The sequence below is a fragment of the Nipponia nippon genome, unplaced genomic scaffold (assembly GCF_047370975.1).
Source record: "Nipponia nippon isolate SJK-2023a ecotype South Korea unplaced genomic scaffold, ASM4737097v1 scaffold_6, whole genome shotgun sequence".
Lineage (NCBI taxonomy): Eukaryota > Metazoa > Chordata > Aves > Pelecaniformes > Threskiornithidae > Nipponia > Nipponia nippon.
In genome coordinates this window covers 7758629-7783124 of record NW_028262380.1, presented here as the reverse complement: position 1 = coordinate 7783124, position 24496 = coordinate 7758629, and the positions used below count along the sequence as shown (strand labels likewise).

Here is a 24496-nt window from a genome sequence, read left to right as displayed (position 1 = left end):
AGCACGTTTCCTTTTCTTATCTTTTTTGTGTGGTTAGTAATATCTGAACAATACAAAGTTTTTTGTATATCCAAGTAAAACAATTCTGGTCATCTCCTGTGAGTGCAGTGGAAGTTTATGTTCCTTTTGCTGAAGGTAATGATACAGCGGTAGGTTACAGAAATACTTTCAATAATAAACTATTGTTACGTGGTTTTGTGGCCTCCAGACACACAAGAGAACAAATAACTCAGTAGTGAATACAGTCGAATAGCCTACTGTGATTATGAAAATATGTTTAAAATGATGTTTCCTAAATTACATGTTTAATTTTTAAGCAAAAGCATTTGAGGGACTTGATCTATGTATTGTCAATCAACTGTGAAAGCAGCTCTTAATAATTAATAAAAAGAGGTAATTTTTTTACGTCTAATATGTATGTTCCTTAGTAACTTTGCTTGACAGTCCTTCTCTGTCCCTTTATCCCTAGCAGCTGTTCTAGCAGCAGATTTTTCCTAGTAGCCAGCTTCACACAATTTTTATTTATGAAAAACGTCTTCAATTTTTTATCTTCCAGTATGGTATTTACTCATAAGTAGGATGAAGGTGGCTGAGAAAGCTGCAGAGATCTGCTTCCCTCCACATCTTGAGGGAAGGGACAGTGCAGTACTTGCATTATTTTTTTGTACCTCTCTGTCCTGATCTTTCTGCTGTCCTTCTTCATGCGTCTTTGTCCTGCTGTAGGAGGGCTACCCCATACTTTTAATATAGAGGATTTTTTTTTTGTACTATCCCATATGAGAACCCAGCTGTGCAATGCTGAGAAGTGAAGCAAAGCTCTCATGTCCCAATGACTTCTAACAGTCTCATCAGAAAGTGATGGAGAGATGACGGGGGGAGCATCACCACCCTCTGCTGTAATCTCCTTATCAGTTGCTGTACGTGCACCAAAGGAGAAGAATAACTTTGATTTGATCTACGTGCGTATATCTCACATCACATCGAGATGTTTATTTTTTTTTAAAAGTACCTGTAGCCCTAAACATGTGAAGAAGGGTTTTTTTATTTGCTTAAATGAGAAGTTCAAGCGCATGTGTTCTCTTCCACACGGCGTGTAGTTTGACTTCAGTTTGGAATACACAGGATAGAGCTGAATGCAACTGAGGCTTAAAGGCAGGTGTTGCTGAACAGGGGGTAATAACTCCAACCCCGTCATGGCAGTTAGGAACAGGGTTGCACGCCCCAAAAAAATGCAGTTGTTTGTTCTCATTTTGGGGGTCACAAGTCCAGCAGAAGCAGGCTTCACAACAAGAAATGGATTTTAACTTTTGGGAGTTAATGATTTACAAGGTAAAGACCATATGCATTTAATTTAAGCAGGATAAGCATGGAGCGGAATGCCTTTTTTTAGACATCGTTTCAGTCAGTTTTTTCAATAAAGAAAATTCTTCATAAATGAATTTTGACTTGACAATTATTTTCAAATGCAAAATAAAACTAATTTTGGGAATTTTGAGAAAGAAGTTAGTCATACGACAAATATTAAAAGCTGGTTTTTGGAGGGGTGATAGAATAGTGTTTGAGTGTGGGTGAAAGCAGTTATTATTTTGTGCGGTATAAAATATGCGGAACTTGAAGCTCAGTCTCTGTGAAGAATTTGGGTTCAGTAGCAGTGTTTGGTGGTGCTTAATTCCTGCCTGGATTAAGTACAGAATTTGAATTGATTGTTCAAAACAAATTTTTCTGTCTTCTCTTTGCAATCCAAGATTATGTTCAACTAGCTGAGTTCTGGAGTCTTTCACAGGCAGTGTGATGTTTCAGATGTGCTAATAACTGTATCGTAGTCATGTAATTGCATTAGAAGATAAGACCTGGGATAATAATTTATATGTTAAAAAATGCAAATAGCTCTTTCGGTGAACTAAAACTAACGAGGCTATTTTATTCTGGAGATATCATTTACTTGTATTTTGATGTAGGACAAGTCTTAAATTATCAGATATTATCGCAAGCAAAGAACATTGAGCATTCATCAGCAGAATATAATCTAGATCTTCTGAATATCATATTCTGTGGAAAACAAAACCATTTACTATGTGAAATGCAAGATGCCTTATCAACACAAAAGGTCAAGCAAATGGGACCTATCCCATGAGTAAAGATTAAAGATTCCTGAAAAGGAACTATTTGTAATAGTCTTGGTGAAGCAGCATAATGTACCCTGCTTTTGTGTTGTTACTGTGTATTTGTTACTGAGTTGCCTGTTAAATAACCCCCTGCCATTTCCTCCGTCACAGAGCGTGCAGGTTATAGGCAAAGTGAAATCCGACAGCCAGTAACCAGTGATTGTGCAATTTATAGCCATGTCGACATATCTTTCTGCCTTCTAACAGGTAGAAGATGAGAATATCCAGGTACTGAAGAGGTACTTGGATGAGAATAGTTCGATGTTGGTAATTCAGGAGTTATTTCATGTTGAGGTGTTTCACTGGTGATTTTCAGACTCTGTAATGTAAGATAAAAGCATGCACTTAAATTTTTAAGCTCTTTTGGGACAGACTCAGTTTCTTGAACAGAGCTTAACGTAGTGAGTTCAGGGTGCTTCTGTAGTTTAAAAAATACTGGAGATTAACATAGAAATTAAAGTTCCCTTTCAGTTGTAATTAAGAGGGCTACTGTATTTTTCTTCATAAATTGAGACTGTGGGGGGGAAGGGGAAGGAAGAGGATGAAGTAGCAACGGAGGTGTAACTGATCTCTTGCTTCTGCTGCTACAAAAATTTAATTCAGTGGACATTTTACCTGGAAAACGTTTCAGCTTGCTACGAGAGGAGGAAGATTGGGAGGAACTTTATGAAGTGCTGGAGGGAATGTAGTTGCTGGTTAAGAATAGAAAAGCAATAGATAGCAACATAAAGGAAGGTTATGTGGGATAGAAACGCCCATGTGTAGAGGCTGTTGAGTTTATATGTTCTCCTTTCAGAGATACGATTTGAACACTGATGATTGGCAAGATAGGGTTAGGAGTTGTCAAGCAAAATACAGTTTCTGTAGAGAGGTTTGTTATCTGTATTTTGGGTACTGCCACAGTGTAGCTTTAGGACAAGAAAACCAGTTGTAGGGCTTTTGGATGTTACTAAAGGTCTGTAGGAAGCCTGTGTCTGAGGAGAGGTGCTGGCAGGTAGAATCCCAATTATTATAACTTGATGTCCAAGGGGAATATTTTTATATGCAGAAAGAATCTTTGGAGTCAAAAGAGAATTACAGATGTGTAGTTTGAACTGCTTAATGTGCTCATACGGTAACTCTTAATGCTCCTGATCCAGCACCCTCCATTTCCATGAGGGGAGGCTCTGACTTCTCTTCCTGAGGGAAACGCAGTTGCAGAATTTGCTCTCTCCTTGTTTTCTCCCAGCTCTGGTGTGTTGGTGCTTGAGGAGTATGTTGTTAGAAAGTAGAGACTCTGTGTTGGAAACGGTTGCTGTGTTGGGCTTTTAAATGGAAGTTTTTGTCATGTCATGTCGTGTTTTTTGCAAAGCACCTAGAGTAGCAGAGAAGCTGTTTCAAAATCAGATTTGAATAAGTAAAACAATACCCAGTCTGACAGTTTTCATAGGAATTGAATCAAATTTGATCAATAAGATTCAAATTGAGGTACTGAAACAAGCAACTAATTCCATTAGCAACTGCAAATTAATTCTAAGGAACCTCTCTGGAGAAGGAATTAGCATAGGAAACCCTGTAAATATGTGTACAATTGGGAACAAAGTTCTGGCCTACAGGTGGTGGGATCTTTCACATACTGGTTATCCCTCCCAGATGACAGTCAGCGGTACGATCTGTAGGGATCTTTCCATGATGACCAGGCCAGTGTATGGTATCTTCATCGTCCCTGTGCCATGTCGGATAGCCATGCTGAGCCCCTCTGGCACACTGTTTGCAAAAAGCAGTTCCCATGATGTTTCAAAAAAAAGAAGAAAGAAATGTGCTTTCATCCAGCTTTATTCTTCCTCTGAGTTTTGCATAAGTTCTGCCCTAATTTTCGGTCAGTTTGAGGGAACTTAGGATGAGCAGCACAAAACATGCATTACTTTAGAAAAGATGCTACTGAAATGGGGTGAAATTCCCTGATGCTTTCAGCGTCGAACTCTGATGAGAAGAAAATCAACAGCAGAATAATGTGATATTTGAAAAAAGCTTGACTAGACTACAAGTGCCTTTTCTGCCATTTAGTTCTAAGTAAATACTAGGGTAGCAGATGCCACAGTGTGTAAGTGGTAGGTTTGTGTGTTTAGGCTTTTAAATGGATAATGTGCTCACTAGGATGCTTGGGTGAGCAGAATATAGCAGGAGAAAACAAGGGATGAGTGTGCAGCTTTATGATGGGGATGGGGAGGCAAAGGGCCAGTGTTAAGTGGCGAGCGTGAGATAACTTCCAAATGGGTATTGAGGTATTTGGCTAAAAAGAAAACATATTTTTGTTAAAAGTGTTCATGTGGAGCTTTGTTTATTTGCAGCACTGTGAAATACCAGTGTTCATCAATGACATCTGAACTTTGGGATTGAAACAGTAGATTTGCAAGATACTTTTTCAGCCTGATAATATCAGAGCCATCATAAAATCAAGCTGAATCAGAGGGTGATTTTTTTGTTGAATTCATAAAATATTTAGGCCTTGGTGTTCTTCCAGATAGGGTAAGAAATCTTTAAAACCATCCATAGTTTTTGTGTTTGCATTTCTCTTTCTTGCAGCCTGCCTGACGCACTTGTCCTCTGTATAACTAGTACTGGTTCTCTTTCAGACAAATACAGCGGCAAGTTTGATGCTGAAAAAGTTACTTGGGTTTCATAGGCTTGAATTTGTCATCTTAAGAGTGTGGGGGTATGATTGCTCTTTTGGGGAGCTATCAGAAAGCTACAACTACGAGATTAGTTTAAAGAAATATTTTTTCAAACCACAACAATGAAATTTCAAAATTTCTACATGAGAACGAAGGAGGAAAAACATCCCCGAAGGTCAGCTTGAGGGAAAGTCAGAGAGAACAGATAGGTGTAGTGCATGGACCTAGCCTGAGTTACCTCTTGTTGAGGCATACTTTGAGAGGAGCAATACTTCCAGGTTGTTTCCTTTGCTGTGCTGTCATCAGGCTATTAAATCTGAAATCTGAAGAAACGATCTAGGAAACCTTTATTTTTCATTTGGGTAAAATACAGCCTCTTTTGCTTTGTTTAGCAGCATCTGCATATGGTGTCTCATCTAGAGCTTAACCAACTGTCTCTCACTGGTCTGAAAACAAAAGCAGCATCTCTATAGCTGTGGAAGGAGGCAGGGTGGGCTTTCCGGTCATCATCCCTTGGTTTTAATGTATGTTCTCATTTTCTTCTCTCAGCAGGTATCCCCCAGGCGTTGTAAGCGTGGCTTCAACTGGCATACCTACAGCAGTAGAAGGAATAGTCCCCAACCCTATGTCTTTATCACACGGCCTCCCTGCTGTAGCCCACCCGCCCCATGCTCCTTCCCCCGGCCAAACTGTCAAACCAGAAGCTGATAGAGACCACCCAAGCGACCAATTGTAGCCTACGAAAACAGCATTCCCTACATCGGAGATTTCAACTTCAGCGTGTGGAAAACAAACAAACAAAACAAAACAAAACCCTGGATTTTGATTAAAGGCAAAACCATGAACTTACAGGAGGAGACGATTATTATTTTAGAAACTGGTCCAATATACAGTATAAAAGGAAAAGGTGGGAGACAAAAAGAAGATTTGGAAACATTTTTTCCTCCGTATAAATTGTAGTTTGTCCCTGTCCAGTGGACTGATTCACTGTTTCTGTGTCTTATGGGTTCTTTGTTAAGCAAGAGAAGTTAGTAGTTAATTATATCATGAATGTACTTGTCTGTGTACAGTTTTTAGAACATTAAAAAAGGGTTTGTTTGCTTAGCTGTCAACAAGGAAAAACATAAGGGAGGCATTCAACAAACCAATTTTGAGATTAAAAATCCTTTCTTTTATATTTTAAAACATGCCCAAAAATGAGGCAGTTGGCAAACTTCTCAGGACAATGAATTTTTCCCATTTTTCTTTCTACGCCACACAGTGCATTGTTTTTTCTACCTGCTTGTCTTATTTTTTAGAATAATTTAGTAAACAAAAGAAAAACAGTTTCTCCTAATTTTGGCATGAATTCCCTTATTTCAAAATGAAGACAACCTTGCGAAGAGATTTTGAGGAAAAAAAAAAAAAGGTTTTGTATAAACGAGCATTGTGCTTTTTGTCACCAGTTAAAGTATATATTATTGGTGGTATGCGAAAAAGGCACTAGACTACTGAAAAGTAGCAGCATTTCATTGCCTACATTGATTCCTTCCTGGTAATGTGGTAGGCTAGCAATATTTTTGGTTAAAATCATGTTTGTGACTGTAACCATTTGTATGAATTATTTTAAAGAAATAAAAATCCCAGACAAATATCATATGTGTAAAAATTTTTATTTCTAGTAACTGTTTATTCAACTTTTATTAGGTTTCTTAGCTGTAATTTTTAAACAGATGCTGTCAAGTATTTCATTTCTAGCTTTACTTTGCTCTCTGTTGTTTGTAATACTGTCTTGGAAGCCTGAAAAATAAAAAAAATAATTCTTTCCATACCATTTTTCCCTTTACATTTCGTAAATGTTGATCTTTTTTCCTGTGTTTCTAATGGAGTTTGAAATTAAGATGGATTTTGATTTGTACACCGGCATCATCAGCTACAATATGGTAACAGCATTTATGCCACCACTGTGGGCAGAGCAGAGGAGGTACAACAGCAACACAACGATAATAATAATAATAATAATAAACGTCTTTTGCCGAAGTCCAACATGAGAAGTGTCCATTGTTTTATTTGCTTTTGTGATGATGGAAGCGTGCAGCAGGCTGTAATTGTATTTGCTATATTGAAGGAGTTTGTTTCTTTGAGCATGGGCAGAAGTGTTTTCAATGTTCTGGCCTTTCCCGTGCTCCTGGGTAAGATGTCCTTCATCCCTACGCAGTTTAAAAAGGCAAGACGAAAGTTTAGCTGCTGCAAGAAGGAAATGCAGGATGGGCGAAAGTGAACCTGGATGTAAACCTCCTCGATGGTCTCTTGTCTATTTGTTCACTATTAATCTGAACTAGTAACTGTGCACTTAAGGTTAGTGAGCTGTTTGTATGGGATCTGTGAGAAGTTCCTCTCCCCCATTCCCGCAAGTCGACAGGGCGGCCTCCACTTCTCTTAGGAAAATGTTCGGAGGCTGCAAATCAAGAAAGGCTGAAACTTGCGGGTCTGTACCCTAGGAGCACTATATACAGTGACATTTTGTCTCCATGGAAGAGTGGAAGGGTTTTGCCTTGAACATTTAGAGCCCAAAATGTCATCCATTACAATTTATCTGATGGTAAAACCATTCCTGTCCCCTCCATGAAACAAAACAGAAAACAGCCCTAAAGCTGCAAGTTATCCCAGCAAAGACACTTCTAACAGCTTCGTGGCCAAAAACGTGCAAAAAAACCCAGTGCAGTCTTCTGCAGTTGAAGTAGGATTTCGTATTTCATTGGTAATTCATGTTTTAAGATGCTGCTTTGTCAGGCTGAAGATGCTTCTTTAACATACGTAAACCAAACACTTAACATCTGGCTGCAGAGAATCGCTGACAGTCTCATTTGCAATGAAATTTCCTGAGGAAAACCAAGAGTTGTTTTTTTTTTTTTTTTCCCTTGCATCATTTTGGATGTGGCTTATGTAAGTACGCTTTGTTTCTAGTGAATCAATCCATTGAGGAACTGGAAATGAAGGCACCGGTATTTATTGCATGCACTTCTCGGGCTCGGTTCTGAAGCTTGCTGTCCTTCAACTTATATTTTTGAGCCGTCATCCGTGCAAACTTTTTCAGGATTTGAGCCAGAAATAACTGCACTGACGGGTGCGATAGGGCATTGCCACTGTGGTGGTAACAGGTTCAGTGTTTTTATGGTAGTGCTTGAAAGCTGTGGGTCTGACTGCTGGAGGGTGATCCGGTTTCCTGCTTCTGCTGGAGCAGAAAGGAAAAGCCACCCTGGCAATGACAAGACCGATGGGTGCTGACTTCTGGGTTATGGTCTGAAAAGTTGAATTAAAAAATTAAAAAAAAAAAAAAAAAAGGCTTGGAGTAAATGACTAATTGGGAAAGTGTACCATAATAAACAAAGGCTGTTATGCCAGACTAACCTTATATCTTTCATGATTGCTTTTGCTGGGTAGTGGAAATGTGATTAGATTCCCTCCGGCTGGTAAAGGATGCGCTAAATAAAGTTTAGACAGAAGAAGATGCGGTTAGTGGGAAAATATAAAGTGGGGAAGGCGATGGCAGCAGAGGGCCACAGGTGACCTGAGGCAGTGTTGAAAGGTGAAAGAGGAGGTAATCGAAGTGCCTGCCTCAAACAGTCAGGGGTTTTTTTTTGGTGGTGGTATTTGAATTAAGGATCTTGGCCAAGAAAGAGGCCAACCATATTGAAACCGCTGCTGGCTCAAAGCTTGCAGGCATCACCAGCACGCAGGAGGCTCTGGAGCCTGCATGAGAATTGGATGGTATCAAAGAACGGGCTGCTAGAAGCGGAAAGAGACCAGTTGTGCAAATGCAGAGTCAGGTAGTTGAAAGTCGAAACAAAAACTTGTCAGAAAGAAGGAGCCAAAAGTGATTGCCCATGGTAGGACCGATTGATTGCCATGATGGGGCAGCCGTGGAAAAAAAACCTATGATGGCAGATGCATCTGGCACAGTATTTTTGGTAGGGATGAGACTGGATCAGAGATGCTACGGGGGACCTGGAGCATTTGATGTGTAGTTTTTGGTCATGCGTTTTTGAAAGGGTGAGCTCGAGCTGAAGTCCTAGCAAAGACCGGCTCTCAAAACGACTGAAGGTGTGGAGGAGATTAGAGTAACTGGGCTTTTTCAGCTTAAAGGGAAGGCTGAGTTGGGGAAATGATTATAAATAGTAAATGCTGAGGAGGGAGGAGGAAGGAGTAATGCTAAAGAAAGGCTGGTATATGAAGAGACAAGCATAAATGGGGGTTGGGAAAAGATCTCTGTCAGCAGGGAGGTCCTGGGACAGGTTTCCAGTTGAGGTGACTGGGAGTCAATCCTGAAGTCCCTGCAGCTCGGCTTGGGTTTTTTGCTTTGTTTTTGTGTTTGGGGTTTTGTTGTTGTTGGTTTTTTTATATAACTTTGTTTTTACAATCCAAAATGTGTTTAAAGGTCATACAAGGTTGCTACGAAACCAACAACTAGAAGCCTGTTCCATTCAGGGTAAAACACTTCAGCTTCCTTTATAACAAGCCTCAAGGCTTTTTCCTATAGTATGTTTTTTTCGAGAAAATGCCCTGTTATTTGCTTGTCTGGCCTTCCACCTCGAACGATTAAGGCTGCCTTTCCAAATGACTGTGACTGCTGTAGTCTGGCTGTTACCAGCTTGCTCCTTGCCTCTGACCGAAGGGTTTTCTTCTCCTCTTGTTGAATCTCAGTGGATGCTTCAATAATGTCGGTTGTTCTGCTCGAAGGAGAAGGCAGCACTGCCAGTATTTCCTTTATTCAGTTTACTCCAACCTTTCTACCTTTTGTAAATTGAAAAACAAAATTAAAAAAAAGGAAAAAAAGGAAAAAAGAAAAAAAAGCAGTCATCTGTTTTAAGGGTAGAGAGTAATATTAGGTCATTTTGTCTGACCACTTGGTAAAGCCGTTAAATGTAATGTGCTTCTTCATGAAACCTGATACCGTGTTTTGACTTAAGTAAATCTTTCAGAAAGATTTCTAGTCTTTGTATTAAAATGTCAAGTGATGGGGTTTTTGCTATTTCCTTTGATAGTTTATTTAAATAGGGGATAACCGTCACTGTAATTTTTAAACTGCTTTATTTAATTTGGCTTTCTCTGTCTCTGAATTCCAGTTATTGTTTCATGTTGAACATGAGGTCATGTAGGCTGACTTGAATTTAGTGAACGTGTCACATTTTAGCCAATTTGCCTTTGTACTGAGGTCAGTGACACATCTTCCAGGAAGACCAAATGGTGTTATTCATCTGTTTTCTTTTCCAGTTTCTTTCATTATACTGCACATCCTTTCCTTTGTGGCTCTGTATTTTTGTCCTTTCGAATGACATAGTGCAATACGGTTATCTTCTGCAGATGAAAGTACGGGATTTCTGATCTCTGATTTTCAGCTATTGTCTTCTTGCCTCCGTTGACTTTCCAGTTTCCTTGGCAAACTATTTTCCTGCAAAGTCACAAGTGCTTGAAGAACTTGATTAATGCTCATCTCGGTCTTCAAATTGCATGTGCCTAGGTAGAGCTGAGCACCTCATTAGTAGCGTAAGCTCCACGTTGAGTAGATGCTCAACCCGGTGCTCCCACTGTCGTAGTCCGAGCGCTCACTTTCATCCCACCATCTGCACCCCTTGTGTCTCCGCCTCTTGCAGAATGTACCTTATCCGGGTCTCGTGCCTCGTATCGGGCTGTTTGTCCCTCAACATCTGCTTCCTGGCCTTCTGCCTTGTTTCCTTCCAGCGTTCGGGGGACCTAGAACATTACTTTTGGAATTCTTCCCTTTTTTAGAAGAAATGTCCTTTGGTCCATTCTACTTTTCACCTGTGAATTCCAGCTCAACACAGACCAGTTGTTTTTCACCTCTCTCCTTGGCTGACCTCCATGCACTCTACCTCACTAAACCCATATCCAATATTCTATTTTTTATGTCCCCTTTTGGGCTTGGGAGCACCCAGTTGGTCTTTTTTTTATGCAGTTCCTCATCTGGAGTTTCCTTCCTGCATTTTCTGTACTACAGAAACAATTACAGCTCTTCAAATCTAGTCTCAGCATTTCTTTGCCATTACATTTCTGCTCAGAGTCATAACAGAGTGTTTTCCAGAAGGAGCATTGCTTGGTTTTTTTTTGGGGGGGGTTGTGACACTGTGCCAAGGCCACCATACTAAAGTATGTCCTTGGGATGATTAGAGCATTTGAGACATTTCCAAGATGATGTGGATCACTCTCTGAGCATGCCAATCCGTTGAAGACATTTGTTACTTGCACAGTCTTCAGCTACACATCTATCTCCCTTCTTTCATGTGCTGCCTAAAAAGGATAAGCGGTCGCCAGTTGGAAGCATTGACGATCTGCTCAAGAAATAAAGGAAGTTTAAAAAAAAAATTTAAATACTTGAATATGTTTTGAGATGCAAAGATTGAAAGTCATAAAAATGAGCAAAATTATTAGCTTAAATTGCCACAAGAGCCTTTTTACATATCAGATTTGATACTAGAAGGAGACAATTATGTGCCAGTGTGACAGTGCTATTCCTTCATCTGCGCTGTGGAAGCAGAGTCCTTGTATAGTTTGGGAAAAGCTTATGGAGCTGGCCCTCCCTGGATGAACCCTAGGAGTTAGGGCAGCGCATCAACATCTAAAAATAAATCCCTCGAAGAGCAAACATCTCAGACTTGTGTTTCCAAACCCCTCCAGCCATTTTCAAAGCGTCCCACCCGATGCAGTGGATTGCATTCTCAAGCCCATTGCCCCCAACACGGCTGTCGGCTTCAGCGCGTATTCCCCTTCCCGGGAACCCAGCGAGCAGCAGTAGTTGCTCTTCAGCACACCTAAAAGCATCAGAGTAAATCCCATTTAAATCTCCGTTGCTGTTTACTGGGATTTCGGTTAAGCCCTCATGTAAGGTTAAGTCCGTGCTGTATTTTACTGTTCTTAAACCACAACAGAAAAAGAATCTGCTTTTGGTGTTTTCCAGTAACGTATTTGCTGTTATCAGCACCAGTAGTTTTCAGATTAAAATGGAGTCAGGGGACTTCCAGCTGCTTCTTGCTATGGGTTTTCGGTCATTTTGCTGTTTGCTTGCCCATGTTTTTTAAAGGCCTAGTGTATGTGAAATGTATTTATCATGTTATGAAGTTATGATGATAGATTTTTTTTTTCTCTCTTAAGTTATAGCCATTTGTAATTAGCTCCAAGGCCGTCACTTTCCATTCCAAGCATGAAGCGGAAAGCCCGTCCTTTGAAACAGATTGCTGGAACTGGAGGTTTTCAAGAATTCATGCTCTGAACAGCTGTCTTTTTTTTTTTCTTTTTTCTTTTCCTCCTGCAGACCAGCCATTTTAAGCACAGAATACAGCCCTTGTCGTGCAAGAAGCACAGGTAAGAGAGGAAAAATCTCCACTGTGACTCAAAGCTCATTTTTAGCGGTTTTCAACCTCTATAAATTCAAGGGCTAAAGGCACGGTTTTGCAGCATGTAGCTAGTAGCTGAGATCTGATCCCATTTACAGAAAAATAAAAGTCTTAAGTCTGGTGAAAGAGCAATATTAAATTGTGACCCCTTGGATTGTGGCACACATCCCACTTGGATTTTCACATGCATCCCAGAGCAAAATGTGTCATTCCAGTGACTGTCTTTCCCAGTGACGCAGGGTCTGGGACCGAACCTCACCATTTGGAGAGCTCTTTTCATGTGTGATGTCCAGCGTTGCTGGAAGTAGGGTAAGGTTTCTGATGTTGCTGCGATCCCCCAAGCATTTTAGTTTTCATCTGCAATTAATTGCCAGTGGAGCTGCCAGTGACTCCCAGTAGTTATTTGTGAAAGACAGCGGTGAGTTCAGATCTAAGCAGACACCGCAGGTTTTCCTTTGAAAAGGCTGTTGACAAGCTATGAGATGGTGGCTGCTCTTAATCCAGATTCGTCTGTCTGGGCTCTCTCTTTTGCTTCTCTTCGGTGACCTAAGTGAAAGCTTAAGAGGAATAGCTCCTCAGGTAGGTAGTCTTTCCAATTAAGCGCCCAAGGTTGCAGTAGAATAAACCAGGGACAGTCTCTGCAGATCCTAGAGTGTCTGGTGTAAACTTCTCATGGCAATCAATCCAATTTTCTAGTTTCAAAGTGGCTTCATTACTTAGGAAATGCACACTGCAGAAATGAAATGCCATCCAGAAGTACCTCTGTGCACTGCTTCTTATCCCCGCTCTCTCCAGATGCCTGCAGCCCACTGAAAATCCGTCCCCAGAAGACACAGAAGGATGAAACTTCTTCAACCTGTGGTGCTGTTTTTGAAAAACTACTTTGATAATCCACATCTGATAATTCACCCCCAATATCTATTATTGTGAGGTTTAAAACTCCAAATGTTGGAAACGTTCTTAAACAGATGCTTAGGCTCAGCTGCATCAGCCTCTGAAATCCCTTTGGGGAGGTAGATTCTTGGGTAGAAAGGGCAATGTTTTGTTGTTTGTGATGTGTTAATTTTTTTTAATTCTTTTTTAATATGTTCATTCCAGAGGTCTGGACTTTCAGAAAAGCAGTGTCTGCTCGGCCCGGGGAGGGAAGGTTTGCCTGCTGCAGCCTTTGCCTGGTTGAACATGTCAGGGGACAGAACTTGCGGTCTGACCCTCGCGGTAAGTTAAATATCTGAAAATGTAATAGAAGAATGCAATGTAATAACGTGCTTTCCCATCCGACAAGCCTGAGCTTGTGGAGGTGCCGAGCGGCAGCTGCTGCGGTACCAACCCAAACCTTTGGCTTCAGTGAGACAGATGATCTAAGCTTGTTTCATGCCAACCGCTGCATTTTACAATAGGAACGAAGTCAGATGCTGAACTGTTGTTTCCTCAAATTCCCTTCTCGGAAATCCCTTGCAGCTCACTGTTCCAAGCCAGGGCCGTATCCTGGCTCTGGAGCGCCCGGGCTGTGATACACGAGCTTTTCTCCTGACTTCTCTGCTAAATTTAAGAACTAGAGGTGATCTGGTTCGTGATTGCTATATATGCTGTATTTTTTTAATTGCTGCTATTTCCCTCCAAGACCTGGGAGCCGATGGACACTCCGGGTGACCAGGGCACAAAAAGACCGGCCATCTCTCCGCGGTAGCCACTAGGTGGCAAAGCAGACACTGTGCACCGAAACCGCAGAGAGAAACCCCCTTCAACAACGTGCTCTGCCTTCCCTGCGGCTGTTTTGAGCCTCCTCTATAAATATTATTTTTTTATAAGCTATTACGGCATATTTAGATACGGTACATGGAGAATCTTCAGTTTAAACGTCTGTAAATGCTCTTATTCTTAATTACCTATCGGTCGGTCAGGGTTTAAGCCTGCCCAGAGCATTTCAGCAGCAGAATTTGCTGTCCTATCAGGAGTTTGAAGAGGATAACATATTAAACAGCCTGGGGAGACTGTTAATGAAGCTGTGTCAGTCCTGGCTCACCTGTGAATCACAGCTCAGGTGTCGTTTCCCTTCTTAAATTGCAGACAGCTCAAAGACCTGGGACCTGTTCAGGACAGAGGCTCTGCAAATGCTTCCTTGTATTTATAAACATGTAAATGAAGATTTGAAGATAGTCCCTGCTCCAAATATTTTACAGGCACAAATACAAAGGCTCGTTAAAATACAGAGGGGAAACACAGACACCCTAGGCTTTTTCTAAAGCCTGGGCATAAATTACGCTGTTTGTTATCCCGACTCTACGAGATTTTGTCCTCTGTGGAACACGTCCTTGTGTTTTTGCCTACTGGAGATGTCTCAAGTTACAGATTTTCATCATGGTCTGTTTTTTTGTTTTCTCAATAGCTTCCAGGGGCCCTCGCAGGGAAGTTCACGGTTCCCTCTCTCTGGTGACAGCAGCGCTCTTGGCTGGCTCCTTCCAGACAACTTTCACACATCCAAGCCTGTCCTGCCCTCGTTGTCCTGTTCCCTTCCCATACTGCTTGCAGCTGCGCACGCGACTGCTCTGCTGATCCCACCTTTTTTGGGTAGTGGTACCTCTTCTTCACAGATGCTGGGACGTGAAACTCATCCGCTGCACACCTAGGTCCTGCGATGGCCTTCAGTGGCGTGTTCACTCCCTCTCCCCTGGCAAAGGTTTTGCCTGGAAGAGCAGAGAACGTGTTTTGCCCCAAAACGATGGTCTGAAATATCGTATTTTGGAATGTGGTGGGAATGTCCTGTTCTGGAACGATGAGAAACATGGGCAGAATTAGATTTCCTCTGTTTCTCCCTGTCTTTGGCAGACGGGACATTGAAGTCTACGTGTTAATATTAGGCGCAATTACAATGGCAATAGGTCGGGTCTAAGCAGAAACAGTGGATGCAAAGCAGATTTTTGGCCAGTTGTTTATTAATGGAGCATTCATCTTCTGCATGGAAGGCTATATATAATGCTACGGAAAACACAGCACGATGCTTGTCACTTAAGCATCACAATATTCATGTGGCCACACAAAGGTTTCACAAAATATCGGAAGTCTGGATTTTGCTGACTTTTGAGTACTTGCCTTCAGAATCTTAGTGCTGATATTCTAATGTTTGTATCGGTTTCATTTGTGTAATTTCATTTTTAGTTCTTGGGGCTTCAAGCAGTTCTGGTGATTTTAATGGTGTGATGGATCTGGTGAAGGTGAGTCTCCCATTGCCGCTGTCTGGAGGCAGGAGACTTCATTGTAGGTGGGAGGATAGCTGGAGGTCTGAAAAGTGCTGCTGGGCCCTACCCTGATTTCTGAACAAAAAGCACAGGGTGCTCAGAGCTCAGTTTAGGCCGCCCACTGCGGTCCCTTGGATGCCTGCTCAGGTCAGGCCCCGTGGGTCCTGTTCCCATGTGCTGTAGCAGAGAGCTGCAGTCGCAATGCCCGGGTCAGGCACTTTCCATAGACAATCTGAGGATGACTCACTGCATGATAAGAAAAAACAAATATCCCCAGGTCTTTCTTGTGACACGACAGTTTTCAGCCGTACAAGCTGACTTCCTGGGATGTCCTTCAATTTGCAATAATTTCCTATGAGGCAAAAGCAAAAAAAAAAAATAACCTGCCAATGGAGTAACAACATATTTTCCAAGAACGTTAAATATATAAAAATGGTGCTGGAATTACAACAGATTGACTACATGTATTTGTCTTTGATAGAGATGAGAAACATGAACAGCCATGTAATATAACCTGGTGGTCCCAGTTTACAGCAAGGGTAATGCATTTGTTATTTATAAAGGGTTAGTCAATGATTAACAGACATTACAATTAATGGTTAATTGATTGTTGTAGACTTAGTTCACACATGGCTTGCAGCTATCTGTAACATTGCATTCATGCTGTAATGTATTTATAGCAGTTATTAATCACGCACTAGTGTTTTTTAAATGTTCTCATTTTATTAGGTGTAACCAAATTTTCAATAGCACATCAGTAACTTGAGTTCTGCCTTCACATTAGCAAAAGGGAAAATATAAGAAACCGGTTAACTTGGCCTTGCTTTCTTTAACGTGAGGAAACCATCAGCTGCATAAATTGGAGGCACTATCACATTATGAAAGCAATTTTAAGTAAAACATGCCTTTTATGGAGGAAGCACACTTAAAGATTTTTGTAATTACAAATATTTGTACTGTTAAGTGAATTGCATTAAAGTATTTGTTGTTGTTGCTTTATTTCCCTGGAGGACTCTTCTGTAGTGGGAGCTTTGTTATGCTGATAAATGTGCCTGAAAGCTTTATGATGTACTGATGCATTGTAATGATAAATAGATCTGGTTAAGTAGTAAAGATCAAACACACAATTAAACGGACTGTAATATACATCTTGCTGAGCAAGGGAAAACTATAGTGGAATCAGTAAAGATGAATACAAATGGTTTTATTGAACTAAGCAAAAAATATTTTCTTATGCCTACAAAATGAGGAAATCTGGCCTGATACTTGCATGAACAGAGTTATAAAGTGCTTAATCAGATATAAAATATCTTTTAGATGTTCAGCATTTATAATCAACAGACAAGGCTTTCTCCGACCGCTCAGAGTAATAGAGATGTGCAACAAAGCAGAGGTTAAGCGAAGCAGCGCGGCGTGGGATTGCTGGGAGAGGAGCCTGGGCACAGCAGGCAGGGCTCGCAGGTCTGACGCCGCGGTAAAATTAACAAAAACATGTTGCACTAGACAAAAAGATTAGAATTGAATATTGGCAACACCTGCTTCCATTGTCCAAAATGTCCTTTCCTAGAACCTTTCCCAGCAGGGAGGCCGGTTCACACTTGGCGAGGCCGCAGAGGTTTCACACTTCTTATTGTCATTTGCTCTTCCAAATACCAGGAGAAAATGTGATTCAGAAGGAGCATGCTGGAAGAGGGAAACATGGCTCTGCATTACTTCAGAGTCACAAAAATAAACCTTTAACATAAAGGCACTGAGGGGAACTTTCATTCAAAAGGCAGAGCAGTCCCCCTGCAACCTGCTTGTGGATTATCCTTGTCCATTCCAACTCTGAATTACTCTGAAGGGTGTTTTAAGTGAATTTCCTTTGCAGGGGTACCCATAGCCAAGTCACTGCAATAGGAATTTCAGAGCTCGTTGTACAGATGCTATGGTGAAATAACTCCTAGAGGAGTTAGAATTAGGCAGGCTATAACAGCCAGAAGAAATACTAATTCTCCTGGATCGACTTTATGTGAGCTCCTACCCTACGCGGTGCTTTGCCCACCTGGAATAGCATAAGCCATTTGGATTCCTTTGCAGTGCCTGGGTATTAGCAAAACTCAGGCGAGAGACCAAATCCTGCTTCACTGATGCCAACAGCCAAAACTCTTAAGCCTTGTGCACACTGGCCGATTATCGTGTAAAATCCCCCCGATGCTCACCAAGTTCTGCTATACCACCAGCAACCGCCTCATAGACAAAAAGCATCCGCTCGTGACCTGGACTGCTGCAGACGTATTTCCCAAGGATGTACAGCATGATACGTTCCAGCCAGCAAACCCTTTATTTCTAATTAACCATGTGCTGCTAACTACTAAAAGCTTTGCACGGCCTCCAGGAAGTCGGGCTTATTTAATGAGAAGCAGGGGAGTAGTAAATGCTTCCAGCTTCTGGAGTTTAAGAGAAAAAGGAGTGGATGGGAAGGTGGTGTGCCCCCATGCATCTGGCTTCTCATAACCTGAGCTACAGGTGTTGCTCAACTCAAAGTGCCATATAGGAGTTCCCAGGAATATACAGGGTAATAGAGCTGGTTTCTTCTTTGTAAGAAAACTTATTTCTGCCCCAAGAACTGCATGTAACTCTGCAAAGACATTTAGATGTCTAATGGCCACTTAGGCATCTAAATACCTTTATAGATCTGGCCTTCGGTCCTAATTGTGTTGCTGCAGTCTGCAATGTCACCGGTTTTGCACAGCAGGCACCAGATCGGAATTGACTGTGTAGAGAAGAACAGCCTGGCAGCCACTGGGTTTGATTTAATTGGGTTGAGCTGGTTTATGATCCCTCGATATAGATATTTTTTTCCTTGTTGAAAAACAATGCGTCTGCCAAGGCCGGAACAAAAGCGGGAGCTGTCTGGGGGTGAAATTGCAGACTGACGGGGACAAACCTGCTCGATGAGAAGTAGACTCCGAAGGGTTTTGTGATGTCTGTCGGTTTATGCCATCTCTTCGTCACAGAGTTTTTAGTCCAAAGATTATTTTGGATGCTTGCCTGTTCCCAGAAGCTCCGCGTGCTCGGAACAATTTCAGCTCTGCGTTAAGACAATAATTATAATCAAATCTCATGCTCCGCTGCCTTGGTCAGTCACCTCCATGGAGCAGATGGGAAGGGGGCTCAAGTCAGCAAGGGTTTTCCCTCCCAGGGTACAACTGGCCTGATGTCTTCAAAAAGGGCTTTTTTGTTTTTCCCTTTGGCTCCCCTCTACTTCTCTCATGGTGTCAGGGACAGGCTGCAGCTGGAAAATCATGGACAGGGTTTGAAGGGCGGGAAAGGAGAAAGTTATTTTGTCTCCTGCCTGTCTGCTGCTCCTTGTTCACACATCCCGGCTGCAGAGAAAGCCAGGCTGGGAGCAGGCAGGCAAAGGAAACGGTTCTTTTGGTAGTCCCTCCTGCATCTGCTCACCTTCAGCGTCAGGTCTGAGACCTGCCTCTGAGCTCAGCCTGCTTGGTTAGTCCAAGTCCTACATTCCCAGAAAGCTTAGGTCAGTTGTTAGAATAGCCATTGACCCACAAATAGGCGTTGTGCTATCCCGCCGTGGCAGAGGTGGCCGTGAGCACGCATGGAAGTCGCTGCTGGTGCCGACAGTGCCGTGCTGACCTGATTAATTACCTCGTACAGCGTAAACACGGGGGCAGACACAGGTCGTGAGTTCACCGCTTTGGAAGGCTGTCCCTCAACGCAGCGGTCCCTCCAGCTTCCTCTGCAAGTCGGGACTAAGGCGAGATGTGATTAAATCTCTTTTGTTGGATGGTCCCTCTCTGCTTTGTCACCTCAATCAAAAAAGCAGGAGGGTGTCTGCTCAGCTCTGGTGCCATTTTGACCCCCAAATGATGTGTTAGGTCTCCGGAAAATTACAAATTGAGGTCACTGAAATGCTTGAGATGGAAGAGCACCTCGCAATCCCCCTGTGCGTTTGGTTTCCACTCAGCGCTCCTAAACAGGGCAGGGGCGAGGAGCCACTGGTTACCAGTGCTGGTCAGAGCCAGACAGGATAACTCAGCTCATGCACCTGGAGCCGGCGGTGTGAGATTGCCAGGTGCTCATGGGGAAGTCGAGACACAGCCTTAGGACTCGCGTGTTCCCTTCACTCACCGCCTTGATGAAAAATCCCAGGGAATTGATGTTTTCTTTTATTTTCGGCAATGGCTGATGATATCTCCTTGGTAGCATGGCTCTTCTATATTGTTTTTTTTCATTTTGGCTTATTAGAACAGAAAATGACATGTAAATGTTATGTGGAATAGCTGCTGAATGTTTGAATTTTTACTGCGCTCTCATGCTGCATCTTTAGTCGTCACTGATTTCCCCCCCCACACATTTTTTTTCTTATATGCCAACGAGGCTGATTGTGGCTTGCAGAGGCTGTTACTGCATCCCGTTGTACCTTGTGACTGCTATTAATGAGATGTTTGTTCTCTCAAAGGTGATTGCAATGATTCCTGTTAAAGTGAAAAAAACAAGCTCTGTGAAGACTCTTTTCCCAGATTTGGGATCTTCACCAAATTTATGATGGTGTTTTAGATCTGGATCCTTGCCTTATGCACATGGCTGGCTGATTCACCAAAGCACCTCTGGGGAGTATTTAAGAAACGCTCTGTGTTGACAGGAAAGGGGCAGGCAGCACCCACACGACTGCAGAGGACCATATTTACCCAGTGACTCAAAAGCCCTGACTTGGCAAAGTCTTTGCAGACTTTGCAAGACCTTCAGTGGTGAGCTTCCCTTGTACAAACCCAGAGAATCTCCTGCCCACCACAATGCCCAGCCACCAAGGTGATCTCCTCACCCCCGGCTGTTTTCCCATCATCCAGGTTGCACCCTGCAATCCCATAGAGGTGACCGGTGAGCTGTGCGTCAGGGGTGGACCTGATGCAAACACCTCCAGGAGCTGTTTACATAGAGGTCTATAAATTATAGTGGTGTTAGCTCTCTTGGCTTCATCGGCCAGGAAAAGCTTGTGGGATCTCGTGGTTATTCCAGCAAGGAGGAGAAAATGATGACACTGAGGAGGAATGAGGCTCTCAGCCAAGGCAGCGGGCACGCTCCCTCGCTGCTCTTCTCTGGCACGTGATCCCCGCACGCACTCGCGCCGGGCTGCCAGCCTCCTTCTCCTCTCCCAAATTCTCCCATCATCTCTGTCCTCCTCCTCCTTTTCCGCAGACCCCCAGGCTCCCCCACACGTGTGCTCCCCGTCTGTGCTGCAGCGGGGATGCGAGGCGAGGGCTGCTGCTGGTTTAGCTCTTGGCTTCATGGAGGTGATCAGCTATTTCTTGCTCTTTTCTTAAATGGCGTGCGGCAGGCTCACATCCACGCTCACAGAAGCAGCTGTCTTGATGAATATTTGCCCAAATCATTATGCTATCTAGCAGTTAGCCTGCAAAAAGACCCAGCGCCATTTGTATGGTAATGGAAGGCTTTCTCAGAAATGTTTTGGAAGCAATCAGCTAAACTAATAGGATTTTATGTAAACCAATCTCTTTCTTTAGATCAGGGTGGTTTTTTTTTCTGGAGAGGAGGGTAAGGGCTTTTTAATAAATGCAAATTGATATTCCAATGAAAATGGAAATGAGAGAAAAAGTTCATCGCTGGGGTAAAATGCTGTGACTTTGCTCTAGCAGCAGCTTTGTGTGTGATTCTCTGCACGTCCCCCGACAGCCACACCGAATTTCTGAGGTGCTGAGGCACGGCGCAAGGAGGAGAAAAGCTTTCTTCCACTTTTAGGCTATCATGAGACATAGACTGGGTTGGACTTTTCATCACTCTGTCAAAGCTGCACTGTTGGTGGTTTCTCCAGTCCTGGACCTCTGCAGAGGGTCATGGCAAGCGGTCACAGAGAGGAGGCTGTGTCAAGCGGGCTCTGTCTGTTCTTATTGCTCATTTCTGCTGTGAATCAGCAGCTCTGGTACTCTGTAACTTCAGCTTTTTGTACCTTTCCAGCAGGATTTGAGAAAAGTAAAGGATGAGAAGCACTCAGAAATCTGATTTATGTCGTGTGCTCAAAGCTCTGGTTTTAAGATGAGTGCTTTGCACTGGGAAATTGCTCATTGCATTCACCTACTGCCGAGGGCTTTTGCTGCAAACCCCAAATGCTTTCCCACTTGGGACACAGCCAAGGTAACTTTCTTGGCCCTGCTCCCGCTTGCCTTGCTGTAAAAGGGCCTGAGACGTGACAGCAGATCGCCTGCGTGGAGCGTGGGCTGGCTGAGATCGCTGCAGTCAATCATGTAGCTGTTTTCTTGTTTGTATGAAAAAAAAAAACCCAAAAAAACTCTGACCAGTCTGTAGACACAGTGGTACTGCTGGAAGTGCTGTTCGAGGAGACTCAGGCCAGCGAGGGTCAGGAATCCAGGACGGTTTCAGGTGAGAAAGTCTCACCCTGTGAGGCTGAACTTGAATTTGGAGCAGCAGGGTTTCAGGCTTGTCCATCCTCTGCAACAAAGGACAGCAAATGTACATGGCAGAGAGGTGTGATGAGTTCCCAAGGCCTTGGAGAGCACCCTCCAGCAGCACCTGGGCAACATGGACATGCCGAGCATTAGCCTGGTGGGGTCACACGCTCACGAGCCCTGTCGCAGGATGCTGTTTGAACTTGTTAACAGTGTAAAAGTGTCAAATGAAAAGTATGAAGGAAGTGGTGTAGTGAATACCTGTTTTCCTCATTTACTGTTAGGTGATACCAGCAACGTCTGCAAACCGCAATGGGGAAAGGTAAATACGCCAAGATGGCATGCAGTCCCTTGGAAAGTCCCAAACATCTTGGATGGGAGGTGGAGAAAACAAGTGATTTTCTACCGTGCTGGGACTGATCTTGTGGTATGCTGTGACTCTGGGTGCAGCAGCGGCCACAGAAACGGGAAGCAATCTGGTGTCAGGAGGGACGTGTTTTGATGGGGCAGTGGTGGTTGAGGTCAGTATCTTATCACACCAACACTGATCTAAATCTACCGCCCTGGCCTGCCAGCGTCTCTAATCAAGTGCGTGTCCTGCTGTGCTACTTGTCAGCCGCACTGTGGGTTGCTAATGAATTGCTCCCCGCAGAAGTGTCTGGAAGCCAGTGGTGTGCTCGTAAACCACCTGGAGAGTAAAGACGGGCGTTTGTCCACAGTGCGCTAGCTTTGATGGCAAAGCTGGTTTGAGAAATACTTTCCTCCCTCCAGCCACTTTTTCCTGACTCTTCGTTCATGCCAAGACAGCTGTTGGTGGTGCTGTCCTGTAACCAGATGGCTGAAAAGATTTGGGGTAAAAATTCTTAAAAGAAATAACTTGGGGGGGGGTATTTTTAGCATGTATCACTTCAGTGTCAAAGGCTGGTACAGAATTCCTCCACAGTAATTCCTCCTTTGAGATGGATTCGCTCAGTGACCTCAGTGTGACAGAAAGACCTTGCTCAAGTTTTGGTCATGTACAAGAAGACAAGGTCTAATCAGTGTCCCGTGATGTGAAACAAAGATCTGACCTACAGATATGCCTGGTGAGTTATTAGTAGGCTTGCCTGAAAACGTCCAAGTTTTAATCCAACAATACAATCCAACTTTACAACTAGAAGAGTCAAATCTAAGACATTAAATATGCATTTATTCAAATATGTTTTCATATTTGAAACGACGCAAAACAGTATAAGCAACATCAGAAGAAAGAATATGTGTATTTCCAGTGTGATCTTTTTTGAACCTCCCTAACTGCAGGCTGTCCCAAAGGATCAAGAGAAGAGCATGGTGCTTTAGTATTCCACAGTCCTGGTTAGACGCTTTCCAGATATAATACAGCATTTCCAGACATTGCAGATAACACCAACTAGATTATTAAACTGAATATTTAAGCTGTTACATGGTTTAAGTGCTTTGTGAATTTTTCTGGGCTACATTAAGTTTATATGAGTAAAAAGTCATTCTTGAATTACAAAATCAAGTAGCTTTTGGTCGCTTGACATCTCAATCCACTCCTGGAGATACATTCACTGGGGCCTTGGAAAGTTTGTTTAAACAATTCAGTCTCTGACAGCTATAATTTTTTGACTTTTGATTTATAGCATTTATTAAATGACATAATCTCAGCATTCAATAAAAATACTACTGAAGTTTCAAACTGCATCGGATTTTCTGTCTTCTAAGAGAGAAAGTAAAATAAACAGAGTATATCCAGAAACTAATCCTGATACTGACAGGTGACGTTAAAAACAATTTTAAAACCAATATCAGAAATGTTCAATTGAAAATTTCTTTCATGGAAAATGCAGTTTCTACAAAAAATCATATTCCAGCTTTGATTGGTAAAATTGAAACACAATCTTTCACTGTGGTTTGGATCTACCAGAATAAAAAATAAATCTCTTTTAAAAAATGAATCCAAACTTTTTCAGGGGTGGCTGCCTCCAGTTTAAGCTTTTGTGCTTCAGTTGGCTACTGTTGGCTGTGGATCAATGCCACTTATAAATGGGGTATGCCAACAATGCGTGGACAGTCCTGGAAACTCTCCTTCCCACTGCTTTTTCCTTACATATTTAATTTACTGCTCTCAGAAGGTCTCTGCTAGCTGTGTGAATGGCAGACGTGGGGAAGGAATTTTCTATTAATCAGCCAGTCGCTGATAGAAACACTTGAGCAGTTAGTGTTCGTGCTTTTCATCATGGCAGGAATTTTGGAGGAAAAGAGGCAATCCTAAGTCTTCCCATTGGAAGGGAGAAGCAAGGAAGAGGTGATGTTCTCCAAGTACAACAAACTGCTTACGCACTAGTAAGATTTTGTATTTCATAGCAATTTTTCAAACCTGAACCCAGGTATGGTTGTGCTGAAGACCACCAATGATGGGAATGTGTGCGCCTCTGTGTTGCTCAGAACATCTGTCTTTGAACTTTTGAGATCTTTTCCCTACTTGATTCAACATTCATTTGTGTCCCTGTGAATTGTCAGGGTGTTGAATTGTCCTTCTTAGTTTGACGACTTCCCTGGATGAAAGATGTCTCTCCTGGTGCGTGATGGTTATAGGACTCCCAGGATATCCTGAAGTTA

The 24496-nt window shown here is 42.6% G+C and overlaps 1 protein-coding gene across 9 annotated transcripts in view; it reads left to right on the top strand.

Annotated features, from left to right (window-relative positions):
- Positions 1-6844, top strand: part of CTBP1 (C-terminal binding protein 1) — a 253787-nt gene extending 246943 nt beyond the window's left edge. For 8 of the 9 annotated variants that reach the window (XM_087735798.1, XM_087735796.1, XM_087735803.1 and 5 more), the window contains one exon: positions 5369-6844. In XM_087735798.1, coding sequence (XP_087591924.1) covers positions 5369-5555 — 187 coding nt within the window. In that variant the 3' untranslated portion in view covers positions 5556-6844. The remainder of the gene's footprint in view (positions 1-5368) is intronic. The other variant, XM_087735797.1, reaches the window with a different exon arrangement.
- The last annotated feature ends 17652 nt before the right edge of the window (positions 6845-24496 follow it).